Source organism: Acyrthosiphon pisum, unplaced genomic scaffold, assembly GCF_005508785.2.
Source record: "Acyrthosiphon pisum isolate AL4f unplaced genomic scaffold, pea_aphid_22Mar2018_4r6ur Scaffold_21920;HRSCAF=25285, whole genome shotgun sequence".
Classification (NCBI taxonomy): Eukaryota; Metazoa; Arthropoda; class Insecta; order Hemiptera; family Aphididae; genus Acyrthosiphon; species Acyrthosiphon pisum.
In genome coordinates, this window is record NW_021771438.1 from 38534 (window position 1) to 58414 (window position 19881).

The following is a 19881-nucleotide window of genomic DNA, read 5'->3' on the forward strand; positions in this document are numbered from 1 at the left end:
TGTAAACGCACCTTAAAAGCTACGGACGTTTATTATAGCCATAGACTTGTAGAATTACCACAGACTATAATAGACTCATATTAGACGGAACATTAGGTATGATAATGCGTGCAATGGTGGAGCTTGTTACGCGGATCGGGTGCCATTAAAGCTATGACGTATTGGCTGTCTTCGGAACAGTGCCATTTCTCTCACTCTTATGACAAAACTCTTAATATCTCTCCGTTTGGCACGACCGCGCCTCCCCAGCCTTCGGGAAAAAATATTTTCCGTCTATTTCTATGCGTATACAGAGTGATCCATTTAGCATAAGACACTTATTATACGGAAAGTAGATGGTTAAACGATAAAGTTCTTCCGTTGAATGGATCACTCTGTATAGCAGAGGACCCTATCACAGAATAGATAAAAATATAATGGTCTGACAAAATTAAATTAAATTTATCATGTCGTACACGACTGTCGAGTGCCTACCATCACCATACGCATAGTTCTTACGTCTACAACCAACTTTTGTGTCATGAATTCGGCTTCGTGACTCCATAGTCCATAGTGCATACTTATAATTATAGAAAATTACCAGTTAAAAACGTTATTCTAAAGAGTTTTAAGTTATTCATATTGTCCTAAACACTGCTACAGTCAGGGATATACTAGGAAACGAAGTCATCTGTGAAAATACGTGTAGTAGGGCTATTTGTTTTGTGCACAAGCAAACAAGTGTAGGTACCTATATAGTATATAATAACCTACTAGTTTTACAAGTAAGTACGTCATGTTTAATTAACCAAGGTTTACCAATTGGCAATTGTTCTATATCACTATTCAGTATTCACCAGATATCCTAATATCCCGTTTACCTGTCACGTCTATCTGTTGGGTTATATATTATATATAGACTAATAGCTAACAGATAGGTGTTACTATTTACTAACGACCGTGCCTAAAATGCAATTTACCACGCCCCTCAAAAATTTCAAATTTTTTTCTTTTAAGACATGTTTTTCGACGTTAATTTCAAAACTGTTAGAATTTTTTTTGAGGAAACCATTAATTTGGAAGTACCTAATAGTCATCCAAAGTTTGCTGTTTTACGTTTATATGCATGTGCCCAGCACTCCTTTAATCCCGCGCGGAGGAACTCGAGTTTAGCGACCAGATCCGGAAGGCGATGGGAGGTCCCTTGAGTTTGAAGACCGGAGCCACTTGTGTTACTTTAACACTGCAAGGCTCCTGATATAGAATTTTCTGTTTTTAAATGCCCAGTTCTAAATAATGGATGAAAATTATATAATATGTTTTAAACTGTTTATTTTAGTATGTCTGATCAAGAACCAATGTGGACCAATTTCTGTAATGAAAAACGTTTTTCATTATCATATGATGCATTAAATACCATGCGAAGGTAATAAATATGATTATACAAGCTTTAATCATAATACGTTTAAAATATAATATTATACATATTTGATTATACTCTGCGCCAGGAGAGAAAATTACCACATCAATAACTAACGTTATGTTGGTTTTACAAATAAAGTATAAAGCCACCTACATTTTTTAAATACCATTTTAAAATTTTGTTAGTATTAATATTAAAAATTAGAAAGAAGTTTACTTTTAAGCACATAATTTAAAGTTAATAACTAATAACAATATCTGTGGTTTATTTTATATTTTAATGCAAAATGCAAATAGTAGGTATGTTAATTATTACATTTAATGCATTATAATACTTTAAAATTAATATTTTTTCTAAAAAACCAATCATATAATGTCTTAAATATTAGGTACCATTGGTCTGTGTAATCAATAAAATTACTATTAAATATGAAAAAATATAATTTCACTTTAATTTTAATTTTAAAAATAATGAAATACAGCTAAATATATTATACATGTATTATGTTATATGCTTATTCCCAGTAGTAATTGGGGAAGGGGGTATACCGAGGTGTACCGCTTACTCAATTCTTTTTTTTTTAATCTTTACCAATATACTAAGAAAGGCTCTCATTAATTTTATAATGGTATGCCGGTGACTTAAGGGGGATGTTTAGTCTGCAAAATATCTCTTATCATACAGAAAAAAAGGTATTTGTATAAAAATTAATGATTTTCTTAGGGTTTGTACTAAAAATTGAATATAATACTGTAAATATTATAATATAACATAAAAGTAAGTACAATAGAGTTGAATACCAAAATATAGTATAGCACAATTTATTATGGAATATGGAACAAAAAAAATAATGCTATTGGTGATCCCGGGTAAACACCATTTGAATGCAAATTTTTTTTTTGCGTGAAATCATGTCAATGTGATGGTAAATCAACTGACGCGTGATCTCTGATTACGGTAATATACTCTGTGTAACTAAACATCCCCATTAATGGAATTTGAGTATGCCAAGATATGTTCAGAATCGATTTTTTAAATTTATGATAGGTATATCATTAGTTTTAAATGGTATTATGTACTTATCTATTTATTATATTATATTTTATTCATTAACATATTAGGTATAAATAACTTTCAGGAATAATCAATTTTGCGATGTGGTATTTGTAGTTGGAGAAAAAAAAATAGCTGCTCACAAAGTTATACTGGCTTCTCACAGTAATTATTTTAATAAAATGTTTACTGGACATTTCAAAGATACTGAATTTTTGGAGGTTACAAATGAAGAGATCACTCCTAATTCACTTGAGCTATTATTGGATTTTCTATATACATCACAATTAAAAATAAATGATTCTAATGTGCAGGCAATTTATGTAGTATGATATGTTGGTTACACATTTAATTTTAAATATTTTGTATAAATTGTATAAAATATAAATGCATACATATCTGTAAATAAGGTACTCAAATGCATAGGGATTGGTTCAAAAAATTTCAAAAACAAAAAGAGTGGGAGATTTGTTTTCCACCCACTACATATACAAAATTATATCGAATGATAAAATTTAAAACAATCACAAGTTAAATGTTAATTAATGTATAGTATTATTGTATAAAATGTACCAATATATTCTTAGAGACTTGAATTATGTTTATAACTTATCTTTTAGCTCATAAATTATATAATTTATTATAATAAAGATTATCTATATGGCTATATATTAAAATGTGTGGTATTAAAATTTTATAACATCTCTAGGAAAGCTTAAGATGGCTCAGAATCGGCTAAACCTTCCTAAACCACCCCTTATTCATATATATGAATGTGTAGGTAATTAATACCTAAATAATATGTTTTATAAAACAATTGTTACCTACTTATTTTAAACACCATTTTTTTACTTATTTTATACAGATAACAATGTACATAGCTATTAATGTTTTTATGTTTACAATTTGAATTTTAGGATTTATTAATGGGATCAATTTTTTTATTGCTCAATGATGTGAAAAAGGAATGTTTAAAATATATAGAACAAAAGACTGATATTGAAAACTTTATGACACTAAAAAGTATTGCCGATAAAAATAAAATAAGAGAACTGCATGAATTATTTTTGTCATATACACTAAAAAATTATAAGTGAGTTTTTTTAAATCTTATTTTATTAATGATTTTAAGTTACTATTATTATATTTTGATTCATTCATATTTTGTTACCCTAGTTTGAATGTAGAGTAAAAAAGAATGTATTGATTTTACAATAGTATGTTTTTTTTTCTGTCTGTCATCAACTTTAGGGATAGTAAAATGCTCCAAATTTCTACTCCAAAATCTTTTATGATAGGAAAGTAAGTCTAGTTAGTGCATTCTAGAGGTCAGAATTGAAAATTCCCAGAAGTTTTCAAAAACATTGTATAAAAAAAAATTAAGGAAAAACAATAATATTTATGCAAAACTAAATTATTGACAAAATCGATTGTATTTTTTTGATGTAACACTAAAATAATAAGTAATATCCATAAATACATTACATTTTTGTATCAAATTTTAATATGACCATTTTGCATATTATGAAATTTTCAAAATATTCTAATTCTTTTTGAACTATTTATAACAATGAGATATTTTCAATTTTTTTAAGTTTTTTGAAATTTGATTATTTATTCAAGTATGCTAGGCTGACATACCGTCTCCGCTCAGAATTGTTTTTCGTATACAATGATTTATCTTTGAATTCAAATTTTATATTGCAATAACATACTTAACCACTACTGTACAACAAAGCGGTACCCACTTATCCACCTTTTTTATTTTGGTTAACATTCATAAAATATATTTTAGTATTCATTTTATTTTACTTTTATGGTACGTAATATCTAATGTTGCAATGCATAACATGGAACTGTATGTGACGTTACTGATTTTCACTTTTTAGTGAATATGTACCTAAAACTGAATGATTATTACATTGTTGGTATTAGTTTTATTATATATGTTATTCAAACATAATTTTGTTTTCTTACCTTCTACTAATCAAGTTTCATACTTCAATACCTTATGTTTTAAACCACACTATATATGAAGTAAACCCTATTAAACTTGTGTCCCAGAATTTATTTAACATTATATACGTAATTAATTCTTGTTTTTTTCATTTTATTATTTCATTATATTATCTAGGAACATTGTTAAATCAAATAAATTTTTATCATTTTCGTTTGAATTGATGATGGAACTTATCCAGAGTGACGACTTATGTGCAGAAGAAGAAGAGGTATGCATATTTACTTAAATTGTTATAACAAAATTATTTAACGTTTAAATTATTTTTATTCTCTTGAAGAAATAATTATTTTATATTTTTGTACAAAATATTTAATATTATTTTTACTTGTCGCATTGTTTTATTTTTAAATATTATTCCTAAGGTTTACGAATCTACTAAGATGTGGTTGAAATATGACTTGAAAGAACGTTTAAAATACTTGCCAGTGTTAATTAATTCCATTCGGTTAAGTCTAATACCAGTTGATTATTTGGATAGTACTGTTCAAGAAGAGGATCTCATTCAATCTGATATTGCATGTAAATTAAACTTTATACATTTTCATCTTTTGAATAAATGAGAATCGAAAGAATTTATTGTCATATTGATCAATGCGAAATAACTAAAATTCAATATTGTCTTATAATAATATACGAGATCTATCAATTTGCGTAAATTATGTATTTATCTGAAAAGTCTAAATGTTTTAATTTAAAGAAATTTCATTATAATATGTGAACTTACTTCTCTTACCATATCGATCCATTGTCCATTTTTTACATAGAATAACTAAAACATTATATGTACTCTGTTTAGCGAGATAACGCAACTAACGCTCTTCTGTCTTGAGGTTTAAAAGCAATAGGTGAGTTTTGAACTTTTGTTCGCCACTTGCTGTTCATTTGCCCAGAGTATATGTCCCATAGTTCCACCTCTGTAGCTCATACACTGCAACTTCCATCATCATTCAGCAGTTTTTAATATTTTAATCTTCAGGTATGCGTTGCTTATTTCATGCCTATAAAGTCCACCGGCAGACAAAGACCATGGATAATGAATCAGTATTAAATTACAATATTACACATCGAAAATTCACCCAGGTAAAATACAAATAAAATGTACTATCATATATCTATTGAACTAATATAATTTGTAAGAAAAATTGGTTTAATAGTATATTAAAAGGCAAAGCATGAATAAATTAAAGAACATTTTTTGAAAATATTAATGTCCTAGAAAAATGACATATATTTTACTAACTATAAAGTCATAATATTGTTTTTAAATAATAAACATCAACAGATTAGTATATTGTTGTAACTTTATTAGTTATTAATAACTTATTACTATTTACAAGGTATTGTATTGGTAGTTGTTTTGTAATTATGATAAAAAATGTCTTAAACTAATTGTTCTTTTTAATTTTTTTGGAGCTTAAATACATTGACAAGTCATGAACGATGATGCAAAAAAATCTTGAACTTCATAAAGCTATACAAATTTATAACTCGAAAACTAAAGAATTCCATTGAATTTTTTTCGCCCCATCAATGATTAATCATAATATATAATATATCTATTAAGTAAATAAACCAAAAAAAAAAATCTCATTAAAGTAGTTTATTTCCATTATGGTATTAATGTTGTAGAAATAATTGTAAATAGTAATAGTTTTTTATATTGTTATAACTTTTAATCTATTTCAATCATATATTTAATTGAAATTTTATTTTTAGAAATCACAGTTGTTTAATATTTTTGGAAATCAATGTTCTAAAGATGATCACATTTCACCACTCAACAATTTTTTGTAAGTTACTTATATTTATATTAACTAAAATCTATATAAAACAACATTTTCTATTTATGTAATTATGTGCCACTTGTGTCCACTTGTGTCCATTTAGTGTTATATAGTATACTTATATTGCTTACATCATAGATATTTTTTTAAATTTTATAAGTAGAAGTAAAATCCTAAAATATGATAAATTGTTTTATAGGTGTCCATTCAGACATAAAATAATTTTCGGTTCTTACATTTTAAACAAACCTAACCTTTGTATTTGATAATAGGTCACTCTAATATTAAAATTCAAAACTAATAACTTTAATTTGAAACTACTGAACTCGAATAATTTGTTTTATGCTTGTAAAACAGAGACAACAAACAACATATTACTATGTAAATTTAATTTGTGGTAGATATTACACATTGATTTTAAATTCAAATGTTACACTTATGTCAATATTGTACAATAAATTAATAAATTTGAACTAGGGAACACGTTTATTGTTACATAAAAATATAACTTGAGTTCGATAACACAAAATAATAAACCTTAAATACAATTTTTGGTACCTATATACAACTATTAATAGGTACCTACTACCTATATCGTATTATTATTTTCAATAAAATAATAAGATTTAAAAATTAAAATTTACATAAAATAAATTTAAAAATTAAAAAATTTAAGAAAACTTGCCGCCAATTTTATGAAATAAATGTGAGAAAGATTTTGGGTAAATGTAATTTCAAGATATTGTAATATTCCAATCCGTAATCAGTTTCCCACATCACTAGATGAAATGATGGAATTGTTTACAACAACTATATATTAATATATGTAATATGTTTAATTAAAACAAACATTAGGTACCTAAACAAGTAGCTATAAATTGAATTTTATTAATAAGAAAAACCAATTTTTAGGCTTATAAAAGATTCACCTGAATTTATGTCATTGACATTTGAACAGATAATGGAACTAATTAAAAGCGATGATTTATGTGCTGAAGAATTACAAGTATGTATTACAAAAAAAAAAAGGTGGGTAAGTGGATATCGCTCTGCTGTACAGTAGGTTACAAGTGGGTCACCGTAATGGATGGTGTAAATTTGATTCAATGATATAATATCATTGTATTAGAAAAACGATTCTGAGCGAAAACGGTCAGTCAGCCTATAATATTACTAAGTATATTTTATGATATTATTGTGAATAAAGTAATTTATATATAACCTATTTACGTGGGACCTTGTTTTAAATTTTTAATCTTTAGCTATAAAAGTTGAACATTTTATACATTTTTAACTAAAAATAATTATTAAATTTTAAATTTGATATATTTAGTCAAAATTCGAACTATAAATGCTTATAAAAAAAAAATTGTGCCTATGTATTTTCAATGTTTTTCAACTGCTATTGTAACAATATATCAGGAGCCTTGCATCACATTTTCAAGCTTTTTTACCCAACAAATACATTTTTATTGATATTTATAGAAAAAAAAACTAAAAAAATTGAAAACTGACAATGTCCGTAAACAGCTCATAAAGTGTCAAAATATTTTCAACATTTTATGGTGTATAGAAAATGAAAATTTGAACATTCAGCGAAATTGTCAAGTATCTATAGTCATTCGTATTTTAATTACAACAAAATAAGGAAATCGTTACATGAGAAATTGAGTGAATATCAAATGTTGTAAAAATATGAATTTCAAAAGCTCATAAAAATTTTATTTGAATTTCTTGTAGGTATTTTTTTTTTTGATTAAGATAGACAAACTTATGAATGATCTTGTATTACATTTTCAAATCTTAGATTTAAAAAGAAATTTTTTCATGAATTTCTAACTAAAAATGATTTGCAAATTTTCGTCATTTTTACGTATTTTGTCAATATTTTAACTTTAGATACTTATTAAAAAAATTGTGATGGATTTTTAATTTTTTTCATCTGCCTTTGAAACAATATACTGGGAGCCTTCTATTAAATTTTCAAGCTTTTTGAACCAAAAAATACAATTTTATTGATATTTAAAAAAAAAAAAACTAAAAAAAATGGAAACTGAAAATGTCCGTAAAGAGTTCAAAATGTTATGGTGTATAGAAAATGCTAATATAAAATTCAGTCAAAATGTCATGTACCTACGGTCATTTGTTTAAGAGTTGCACCAAAAACCAAAAAAAATTTTCTTGAAAACAGATTTTGCGTAAAAATTCCCGTTTTTCCTTAATTTTTATTTTATTTTTCACGGCGCTTTTGAAAACTACTGGGAAATTTTTACTTTTGACCCCCCAAAGTACCAACTAGATTCACTTTCCTATCAGAAAAGATACTGTTGAAGAAAATCTAAGCATTTTTACTGTCTTAAAAGGTGATGACATACACAAAAAAAAAAAAAATAAAAAAAAAACACACATCATTGTAAAATCAATACATTTATCGTTTCACTCAGAATCTAAAAAAACCTGGGCAAGTGAGTACCACTCTGCTGTACAATAGGTGTCTAGTTCCTATATTACTAAGTATACTTTATGATATTATTGCTATTAAAGTAATTAATTTTACTATTGTCATAATAACAGTTGAAAAATAATAATGATATATAAGCACAATTTTTTTCTCTTGAAATCTAGAAAGTTTGCAAATTATTTTGTAATTAAAAATTTATGAGATGTTAAATTTTTATAGAAAATGATTGACAATTTAAAGCAAGGAAATTGGTAGTTCATACTCTAGCCATAAAATCTAAAAATAAATACACAGTTTTTTTAATTTTAAATTTTTATGAAAATTTGGATGAAATGAAATATTTAAACAAATAAAAACAATTTTAGTTATTTTGTTGTAATTCAAAAATATTATTCATGGTTACTTGAAACTTATAAAGATAACAGTAATTCTCGTTATTTCAAATCGCAATATCTCACATTGTTCGTAATTTTGAACTCAATTGGAATCTCTGAAATAATTACCATTAGAATAAAACTTGATATCTGTACCCCTTGAGTATTGAAATAATGAGAGTTAACTGTTATATTGAATATCATACACAATGACATTTTCAAATGCAATTGTTTTGGCAAAAAATAATTCAACCTAATCCTAATGTTTTACTAATGTAGTAATATGTATTTGTAAGATAAGTTATTTTAGCATTAATATCTTAAAATATACTTATAAATTTAAGCTGACAGATTGTCTTTGTTCAAAATCGTTTTTCAAATGATTTTATATCATTAAATTAAAATTTAACACAATTCATTGTGATCTCTCTAAACACTTACTGTATAGCAGAATGGTACCCACTTGCCACTTTTTTTAAATTATATAAATAATATTTTTTTTTTTTATATCCATATATCAAAGTTCCAATAATATCTAACATCTTAAAATTATTTTTTTTTATTATAGAAAATGCTTAAACTTTAGTTTTTATTGTGAACAAAATTAAAAAGAATATGACATAGGTATGGATAATGTAAAATTTGTATTTTGTTGGTTTATGGCAATTATTTAGGTTTATGAAGCTATTATTACATGGGTAAAATATGATGTGAAAAATCGTTCTGAATTATTTCCTAAGTTATTCCTCTCAATTCGCTTACCATTAATACAAGTTAAAGACTTGATCAATATCGTTGAAAATGAAGAACTAGTGTCTTCAAATTCAATATGTAAGTATTTTTGTTTGTCTACTGTGTAGTATATTATACAAGTAGTAAATTATTTGATGTTACAATGTTAATTCTTAAAAGACAATAAAAAGAAAAATGTAAGTACTGTCTATACAATTAGTTATCAAAACCAGCTCCTTTATAAATACATAAATTAAGTATTATTCTTTCACAGTAGGTTACCCAATCACTCTAACCCACTTATAAAAACCTAGCAGCCCCTACAATCCTGGTAATCCCGTTAGACGTCTTAAAAGAAATGGGTGTCGCGATCTGTTAGATGCATAAAACCTAGTATATATATCCTCCTAACTAAATATTCAAAATAAGAAGTGCCACATTGGGTGGCTTCTTCCGTCATACTTCTCATGTATTAAATATTCCTTTATCAAATTTGCTTATGGTTCTTTGAACAGATTGTAAATATCTTGTAAAAATAAAAAAGTATCATAACTGGTTATTAATTTTTATAATATATAATGATATTTTTCTATTTATTAATTAAAATATTTCGTCTGTTTATATACTTTTGTTTTATTGGAAATTTAAATATTTTATTTTATTAAACGAGCGAATAATAAGTATTAACTGTACTGATTGTACTGTCTGTGATTTTAGATTTACCCAGTGGTCTATAAATTTTATGTATATAATATGGGTATATATTATATATTTTATTGTTTTTGATAATTAACAAAAATTAATTTCTTCTTTAAATATGGTCCACGAGTCACCCACCAGGGCCTAAATGGGAACTAGTAAACTCTCCCAAGTTATTTTAATATTATGTTGCACAAAATTTTAAATTATACAGACCAATAAATAGACACTTTAAGTTTTTTTAAATTTGTATGTTCATATAATTTTAAAAATTATATTAAAATGTTAATTTAATTTAAAATTGATTGAAATTATTACTATTTTAATTAGTATTTATTATAATTTAAATAATTATGTTAAATTTAAAAAAATAATTATGTTAATATTGTTATAAGCATTAAATTATAATGTATAAATGAAGTTATTACCGACATGGGAGAGTTTACATTTTACCCAACAGCTAGTACTGGAGTAGACCTGAGAGAGTTTACAGGTCATTAAAATCAGAAGTTTACAATTTCCCACCTAGATCTAATAAACATTTCTTACAATTTTTTGTTGATAAGATAATATAAATACAATGGTTCTGGGCTCTAGAGGTTAGAGACTAGAGTTATTTAAATAAGTAAGAGTCAGGTAGTTGATTATATTTTTTTTATAAATACAATTTGTGTATTAAAAAAGTTTAATTTTTCCATTTTTTTTTATGCCTGCCGTAATCGGTATAGTATATACTGTTAAGAGGACGTGATATCCGCATGTGTTGTCTCCGTCTTACAAGTGCGTAATATGGCAAATTTTACTCTCAGCAAAACACGTGTAGATTTTAATTTTAAAGCGAGTTAAAATTAAAATATAATAAAAAGCCCATGAGATTATCTAGATAATAATCTTACCTTTAGATTTTATAAGAGGTCAATTCACTGTAATTTTTAAACTAGTGGAGCTACACGTGTTCTGCTGAGCATAAAATTTGCTATGTTACTCACTTGTAAGACGGAGACAACACATGCGGGTATCAAGTCCTCTTAAGTGTTTGTATTTATAAATTATAAGTTGTATGTAAATTATACACCAATGCTTAAGTATATACAAGTAAAATTTTATATACAATGGTTTCCGCTTAATGTGGACACTTTGAGACCAAACTCATTTCTCCACATTAAATGGTTGCCTATAAAAACTAAAATTAGTTAGTTAGTATACATTTGAATTGGAACCAGTCGAACAGACCATTATACTCCTATTACACAGATGCCTATATTAACTGGTGTCTACAGGCGGAATCCACTGTGTCATGAGAAGTATACAAATGTAGGTAGGATATCTTATCAGTTAATACTTATTTTGAGCCACTAAAACCACTGGATTTATCAAGTCAATAATGATTAATAGTTATTTTTTATCAACATTATTTTAGTACGCTTTTAATTTATTTATTAATTTATGTTTGTTTTTAATCATAAAAATATGTAATAATAATAATAATATATGTATTGAATACAGTAACATTGTATTGTTCTATGATTGTATATTTGACTGATTAAATGATAATTTATTTATTTATAATAGTTTTAAATTAATAATATTTAATTATAGATTCTATTTTAATACATTTAGTATTATGTTATAGGTATGGACTTCTTACTCAATACATACAGAACACTGCTTGCACTTGAAAGAAATGTACCAATGAAAACATCAAATTCTAGTGAATTAAATATTTTCAATTATAGAAATCGTAACTTAAAACAAGTAATAATAATTTTTTAATGTAATTATTAACAAAATTTGTGTACAGAATGTATAAATTACTTATTGCCTAACTTTATTTAACCTCATTTTGGAAAAAATTAACATTTTTAAACTTTTAAAACATAACACTCTGTGTACTTGGTTTTTAGTATACCTCTATTCACGGAAATATTGGTGTCAGTGTACTTAGTATGTACTCAGTGGACAAATGTTAGTATCTGACTGAGGCTGGGAATCCACTTATATCGTTTGGTGTGTACTTGGCCGGTTTTTCCAATTTTCTGAAATTCCAATTTTCTATGAAATTTTAAAACTCTATTTTATATTTTAGTTACTACCTTAATTATAATACTTTTCCACTAATCTACAGATCTATACCTATTTAGGGGAGGGGTTGCATTTTATCAAGAAAATTACTTTACAGGAAGAACTCACGCTCAGTAGAATAGTCTGATTTCAAAAATGTTCTATTTATTTAAAAGAAGAGAACATTTTTCTGGTCAGATCAAAAGCCTAATTTTCATTTTACTTTAAATAGTAGCAGAAATATTTGTTTGAAAAAAATAAACAAATATTTTTCATTATTAAAATGCATATTTTAGCTTTTATAATTATAATTTTGAAAATCGGGTTTTGATTCGGCCTGCACAATGTTCTCTTCTTTTAAATAAAAATTAAATTAACAAATCCGATCATTCTATATGGCCTGAGAGCTTTTCCTGTAAGACATGGTTTTGTACTAAATAATGCACAGGTTCCGACGCCCTTAAGTATTTCAACTTCATGAGTTAATCGGTATAGGTGTACTACTGCCCGCAAAAATAAATAATTTTATAATACGGCTCTTGTTATTGTATGTACAGTCGACTCTCGATAATTCAAAATTGACGGGACTGTTGAAAAACTTCGAATTACCGAGAGTTCGAATTGTTGAGTAGTTCGAAACAACGAGAGGGAAAAAAAAAATTCAAATTATAGATTTTGTTTTTTATTATTGTACATACATACATATTAATTATTTCAGTAAATTAGGTGATACAACATACATATTAGATATATTTATTGTTAATTTTAACATTTTTAAATATTTATTATTATTATAAAAGATTATTATTTTTTGAAGAAATCTGTAATGGTTTTCTGCTTCATTGAATTTAGTTTCATTTTTTCAATAGTATTTTCTATAGTAAATAAAGCATCAAAAACATCAACAGTGACTTCTGACTGGAGCGAAAAATTTCGTAATTTTTCCAATGATGAACTGGGTTCTTTTAAAGTCACAATAGTTTAGGTTAGACCGACCAAACGTCCAAACGAAACTAAAATAAAACTACATTCGGCTGACGGCTATCGACGACTCGACGAGTTAAATTACGATTTGAGACGATTAAGAAATAAAACGATAAGGTTCTTATGATAATATTCTATAGTCATCGACAATAATAATCTAAATTTCTACACGATTGTATAGTAAATTATTAATAAAAAGATTATAAGAGTACAGATAAAATACATTTGGTGAATATACTTTGAATTTCCGAGCATTGAACGAATGATACTTTGAATTGTCAAGTGTTAGTGGCCAGTTTTCCCAAAATTTAATTTCGAATTACCGAGTGCACGTAAATGCATTGTTTTTGTTCGAATTACCGAGTGATTTTCAAGGAACCGAGTATTTACTTCGAATTAGGTACCGAAGGTTTCGAATTATCGAAGGTTTGAATTATCGAGAGTCGACTGTATATAGTAGTTTATGTAGCATGTAATCAACAAAAATATAAAAAAATGTATTTGTTCAATGAACTACTCTCTAAACCTACCTATATTTCTCCAAAATTTTCATCCAGTCGTTTTAGAACACACACACACACACACACATCACCTTTTATATACATTGTATATAAAAACCAAAAAGTAGGTACAAAGAAGAAACTATATTTAAATATTTTATGAACAAAATAAATAAATATTATTAAAATAAAAATGTTTGATTAAAGATTTATTTGATTAAATAATTATATACTATAATAAACTACTAATAAATATTTTGGAATTGTTTCTAGGCTATAGTGTTATACAGGAGATCAGATTATTCAAAAATAGAGTGGTATGACAAAATGAACAATACTTTTTATGAATGTTCATTAACTTGGTATTCCGACGCTACTACGTCAAATTTAATATTAAAAGATGGTAGAATCTTTAGTATTAGTTGCAAAGATGGGTATGTAAAAATGTTACTAAATATAAGTGATAAGAATATATTTTAATGAAGATCCTACTATAATAGTTAACATATTTAGTGATTTATGTATTAGCGATTATAAATACTAGTATTTATAATTAATGGTATTAGAAATAGCCTTTAAAATGTATTTCCTTAAATATAAAATATAAATTGACAATTATTATGATTATTAAAAGTGATATTACTTTATTCATGATCATGAAATATTATATATAAATTAATCTATGTAATAAATTTCTGATTACAGAGTTAATTCAGTCAAATTATATGATGGAAATCTTAATACATGGAAGTCTATAAGTACTCCTCATTTTGTTCATAATAATTCAAGTATTATACAATTTTATGACCAGGTTTATGTAGTAAGTCTATGTAATAATTTATAACACATTTAAATCAATCAAATTCAAATACCTAATAATAATATATTTGAACTTAAAAATTGGTGACGCTCTGCTGTACCATAGGTTAGAAGTCACTGTTCTGTAATGGATGGTGCTAAATTTGAATTCAATTATATAACATTGTTGTATTCGAAAACGATTCTCAGCGAAAAAGATTTGTCAGCCTAGGATATTTTATATTATATTTATATTGTTACTATGAATATGGTAGCCGGAATGTTGAATTAATATTATTTGAATATTATCATATTTGTTTACAATATATGCTTTAAAAGTTTCAAATACCCACAAATAATATTTTAAAATTTTAACACAAAACTAAAATTGTTAGATATTCTTTGTTTAAAGATCTAATTTCGTCCAAATTTTAACTTAAAATAACTATTAAAAAAACTGTGTTTATATATTTTTTGGTTACAGTATGATAACTTACTTACGTGGAACCTTGTTTTAAATTTTCAATCCTTAGTTATAAAAATTGAACATATCATAAAAAATGTTCAAGCTTTTTGACCCAATGATTAAAATTTTATTAAAATTTTTAGAAAAAAAATTGAATATTGATAATCCCTGTAAACAGGCCAAAGCTAATCAACATTTTTTGAAAATTTTCTCAAATATAGAAAATGATAAAATAAACATATGGTGTAAGTTTCAAGTATCTATGTTATTCGTTTTTGAATTATAAGAAAATAAGAAAATTGTTCTATGAGAAACCGAGTGAAAATCCAATATTATAAGCATTTGAACCTCAAACGCTCATAAAAATGTATTTTGATTTTTTGTTAGACTTCTTTTTTGTTAAAAGTAAACAAACTTATGAGGAATCTTGTATTAAACTTTCAAAACTTGAATATAAAAAGAAAATTTTTTACAAATTTCTAACTTCAGATGCTCTTAAAATATTATTATGGATTTACGCTTAATTTTTTTTTAACTTGTGTTTGTTGACAAGTCGTGACATTTAAATTATTTTTTCAGTCAGTAATCACAAACAGTGATGTTGTTGTTCATTTTTAATTCTGTTCAAGTGTATACCTACACCAGTATAATTTAAATAAACCATGGATAAATTATTAAGCTAACTTGGACTAAGTTGAACGTTAATTGATTTTCACTTGAGGTGACTGACTTGCTAGACACTCAAACACAACATTCAGATTTATGGTTTTCAACTTTCATAAAGGCACAAGACTTGACCATAAGGCTATACATAGACTGTTCCCGCTGAGAATCAATTTTCGTATACAATGATTTATTATTAACTGTATATTTAATAGTTACATCCATTAACTAAGATTGATCTTGATAGGTAATTAAAAAAATAACTTATGTATTATATATTTTATATTGTATATTTTTCTTAGATGTCTTCCAGTGGTTCAGAGTATTATAATATTCTTAGTGAAACATGGCAAGAAGTTAAGTTTAAAATAACTGAAACTCAAAATTTAAAACTCGCAGTAGTTTCCGATTTAATTTATGGTGTAAGTTTAATAGTTTTAATACTGAACTTTTGTGAGGTGGGAGTTAAAAATGGTGATCTTGGTTTTTTTACGATAATTCAGTTTTTAAGTAAGTTATGCGTGTATAATAAATTAGCTGATACCGTGCCCTTCGTTGCCCGTTAAATGTATCAAAGCTATATGATTCAAACTTTGTTCAATTCGTTATTTAATATTCGGTGTATGGTGTTCAAAATATATCTTAACTTTTCCGTTGCCCCAAATAAAAATTCTGATTCGCAGCAGTACAATATCAAGTCGGCAATCTACCTGCGGTATATCGCGGACTACGTGCTGTTTGTGTTTAAGTGTATGATTTAACTCTAAAGTATCGTTATACCAAGTTTGTCGTTTTTACTTAATTCCACCTACGGTAGATTAATATAATCAATTTATACAAAATCCTATCCTAACCTAACCGTACTAAAATCCGATAAATAATTTAAAAAAAAAAATAATTCTGTAAATTAACGTATCTTCTTCCCAGAGGTCTAATCTACCAACAAACATTAGTTTATATGCACAGACTATAACTTTACTATACAGACTAAACTCTAGAACTACTTATCAGATCTTCTTGTATAATATATTATATACGTCGTAGACATATATTCAAATCAAGTATTTTATTAAATGCCTAGGCATATAGTCAAAGAATTTAATGTTTATGCAATTTCACTATCCGCCTAGACTTAATTAAATGACTAGGCATTAAACTAAATGTCTATTTCATGTCAGGTGAATAATATAAAAACATTTTGTATTGCCTGATTTGACTATATGCCTACGACATATATGTATATGTATATTGATAAAAGAAAATATAATACAATACAACAAACATGATTAACCAATAGCAACCAATAAATTTTATTTTAATATATGGTGGATTTTCCTAAAAGTTTCTTTCATATAAACATTCTACATGAAAAATACTCTTTCGTTTAAAAAAAAATCAAGAAGATCTGATAAGAGTTTAGACTGTACAGAGATTTTCATTTCACATTTTTATAGTTAGATATTATATTATAATTTATATTTAAAAAGTAAAACAAATAGTTTTTTTTATATTATATAGCTTAAAAACCTATCATTAATGATCATTAGCTTACATCAATTTAATGGAATCAGACAATAAAAACCAAAGTCAAAATATAAAAATTTAATATTATTAAATTTACTTTTTAAATATATTTAGGTCAGTCCTCGAGAAATTTATAAAAACAAATTTGGGACTTACCTTCGTATTTCTAAATCTAATTGTAATGGTTAATAAAATTTTAACTATACTATAGGTAGTGATATGTATTTTTTTGTAACAATACAATTTTGATAACAATGGTAACATTCGTTATATATGCTGAATTGGTGAACTTCAGAACAAAGTCTAAGTGACAGTTTTTGTTTGCAATATTGTTCTTAAAATGCGTAGCTTCCATACATTTTTTTAATTTTCTATAGCCAATTACTTTACATGTATATTTTAATTTGTTTGGCCCAATACACTGGTAATTAATTATAAAAAATATTGTGTACGGAGCAGGTAGATAAAATGTGGCCCAATTACTGACCACTATCATTTTATTGTAACATTTCATATTATAATAATGCTATACAATTATAATTATAATAATACTTACTTATTAACTATTGAATGATATTTTTTACTTTAAGGTTTGCGAAACAAAAGCTTTTTATTATAATCCAAAAACCGACTTTGGTCAATTAATCAGTTCTCCGAGTGATATGCTTACTGTATATTCAATTTTTTCATTTAATAACCAACTGTATTTAATTGGTTGCGAATATAAGTATCAACAATATAGTAATCAAAGAATTCTTCATCTTATTTATGATAAGTTTAATCCACAAACTAACAGTTGGAGTAGAATTAAAGAAGAAATTTCTAACAGAAAAGCACCAGGTAATGTAATTTATACTAAAATTTAAAACACCATCTACCTATATTTTACTATAAAATATGCTTTGAGCAGTCAAAAAAATGTAATACCGTTTTTTTAAAATAAATTATGAACTAATTATAATCTAACCTCTATGTACCTAATCACATTTTTTTTGATGCATTAAATAAACTTCATACTAGGATTATTTTTCAAAATTTGCTAATTTTACAATCATAATCATTTTAGGGGAAATCTTCAAAACTTGTGTTAATAATTTTTTAGCTTATCAACAACATTAGCTGGTATATTTTTAAATTTTAAAATTACATTTATTTTCTAGGTGTTGTTGTACTGGATGAAAAACTATACCTGATGGGTGGTACAAATAATAAATCTATTCAATTTTACGAACCTAAATCGGATTCTTTTAAAACTAAGAGTGAACTATATTATATTATGCATTCTTCAGAACATCATGACACACAAGCATTTGTAGTCGATACAGAAAGTATATTTCCAAATAATATTTTGAAATATTATTCCAGTAATGAAATTTAAAGCTTTATTTATAATTTTATTTTTAGTAATACAATGAAATACCCGACAAGTTTTTTTTAAAAAACAGAACCTATGTAAAAAAAAAATACTTAACAGTCAAAACTTATTTGAAATAGTTTTAATTTTAGATTCCAAGCAGAGTGATAAATGTATTGTATTGATTTTACTTTAATGTGTGTTTTTTGTCTGTTATCACATTATATCACCTTTTGCCTTTTGGGGAAGAAAAAACTAAAAAGGCATCAATTTTCAACTTTAACATTTTGATACTTTTGAGAGGTCAAAATTTAAAATTCCAAGTAGCTTTAAAAAGCGTCAAGAAAAATAAAAAATGTGGTGTAACTCAAAAAAAATTTCACCAAATATTTATATTAGCATGTTCCAGAAATGGTAACATTTTCAAAATATATTCATTCTTTTAGAGCTATAGTTACAGTCTTGAGAAATTTTTCGAATTTTGTAAATATTTTTAAATTATTCTCGATAAAAACATTTTTGCATAAAACTTGAAAGTTTGAAAATATAATGCAGGGTTCCTTATAAGTTTCATTAACAGTAGTTCATAAATATTAAGGATATATACGCACATTTATTTTTTAAAGTAAAAGCCATGTACATGAAGTTGGCCCCCCCACTTTGTCCGAATGACTCCAAAATACCACCAAATAATTGCAAATCGAGTTTCGTTAATTGCAAATCACCCAGTTTTGAGTAAAATCAAATTCAAAATTGGGTGGGCCAACTTCATGTAGCCCCCCCACTTTGTCCGATTTATTTCAAAATACCTCCAAATAATTGCAAATCATTTTTTATATTTTTTTACGAATTTTTGAATTTTTTAGCCAGTCCCCACTTTATTAATTTTCGATTTTTACTTTAATAACATTTTTTTATTCAAATGATTTTTTTATCCTATATTGGTTTTTTAGATTTTTATGAAAAATTAATAAAAAAATCAGTTAAATTAAAAAAATATCTTAAT

The 19881-nt window shown here is 25.7% G+C and overlaps 1 protein-coding gene across 4 annotated transcripts; it reads left to right on the top strand.

Moving 5' to 3' along the window:
* The first annotated feature begins 295 nt into the window (after nucleotides 1-295).
* LOC100573608 (kelch-like protein 2) lies at nucleotides 296-18965 on the top strand. Of its 4 annotated transcripts, XM_029492615.1 has the most exons (17): nucleotides 297-764; nucleotides 1319-1405; nucleotides 2541-2769; nucleotides 3373-3548; nucleotides 4590-4683; nucleotides 4838-4994; nucleotides 5452-5555; nucleotides 6192-6265; nucleotides 7172-7265; nucleotides 9769-9925; nucleotides 12159-12280; nucleotides 14344-14504; nucleotides 14776-14890; nucleotides 16300-16419; nucleotides 18112-18361; nucleotides 18682-18849; nucleotides 18926-18965. In XM_029492615.1, the coding sequence occupies exons 2-17, from the start codon at nucleotides 1320-1322 to the stop codon at nucleotides 18934-18936; spliced, it is 2118 nt and encodes a 705-aa protein (XP_029348475.1). In that variant the 5' UTR covers nucleotides 297-764; nucleotide 1319; the 3' UTR covers nucleotides 18937-18965. The 4 variants fall into 4 exon arrangements, with proteins under 4 accessions (XP_029348476.1, XP_029348475.1, XP_029348473.1 ...); XM_029492613.1 differs by lacking the exon at nucleotides 18926-18965 and having other exon boundaries at nucleotides 18682-18919; XM_029492614.1 differs by lacking the exon at nucleotides 18926-18965 and having other exon boundaries at nucleotides 297-722; nucleotides 18682-18919.
* The last annotated feature ends 916 nt before the right edge of the window (nucleotides 18966-19881 follow it).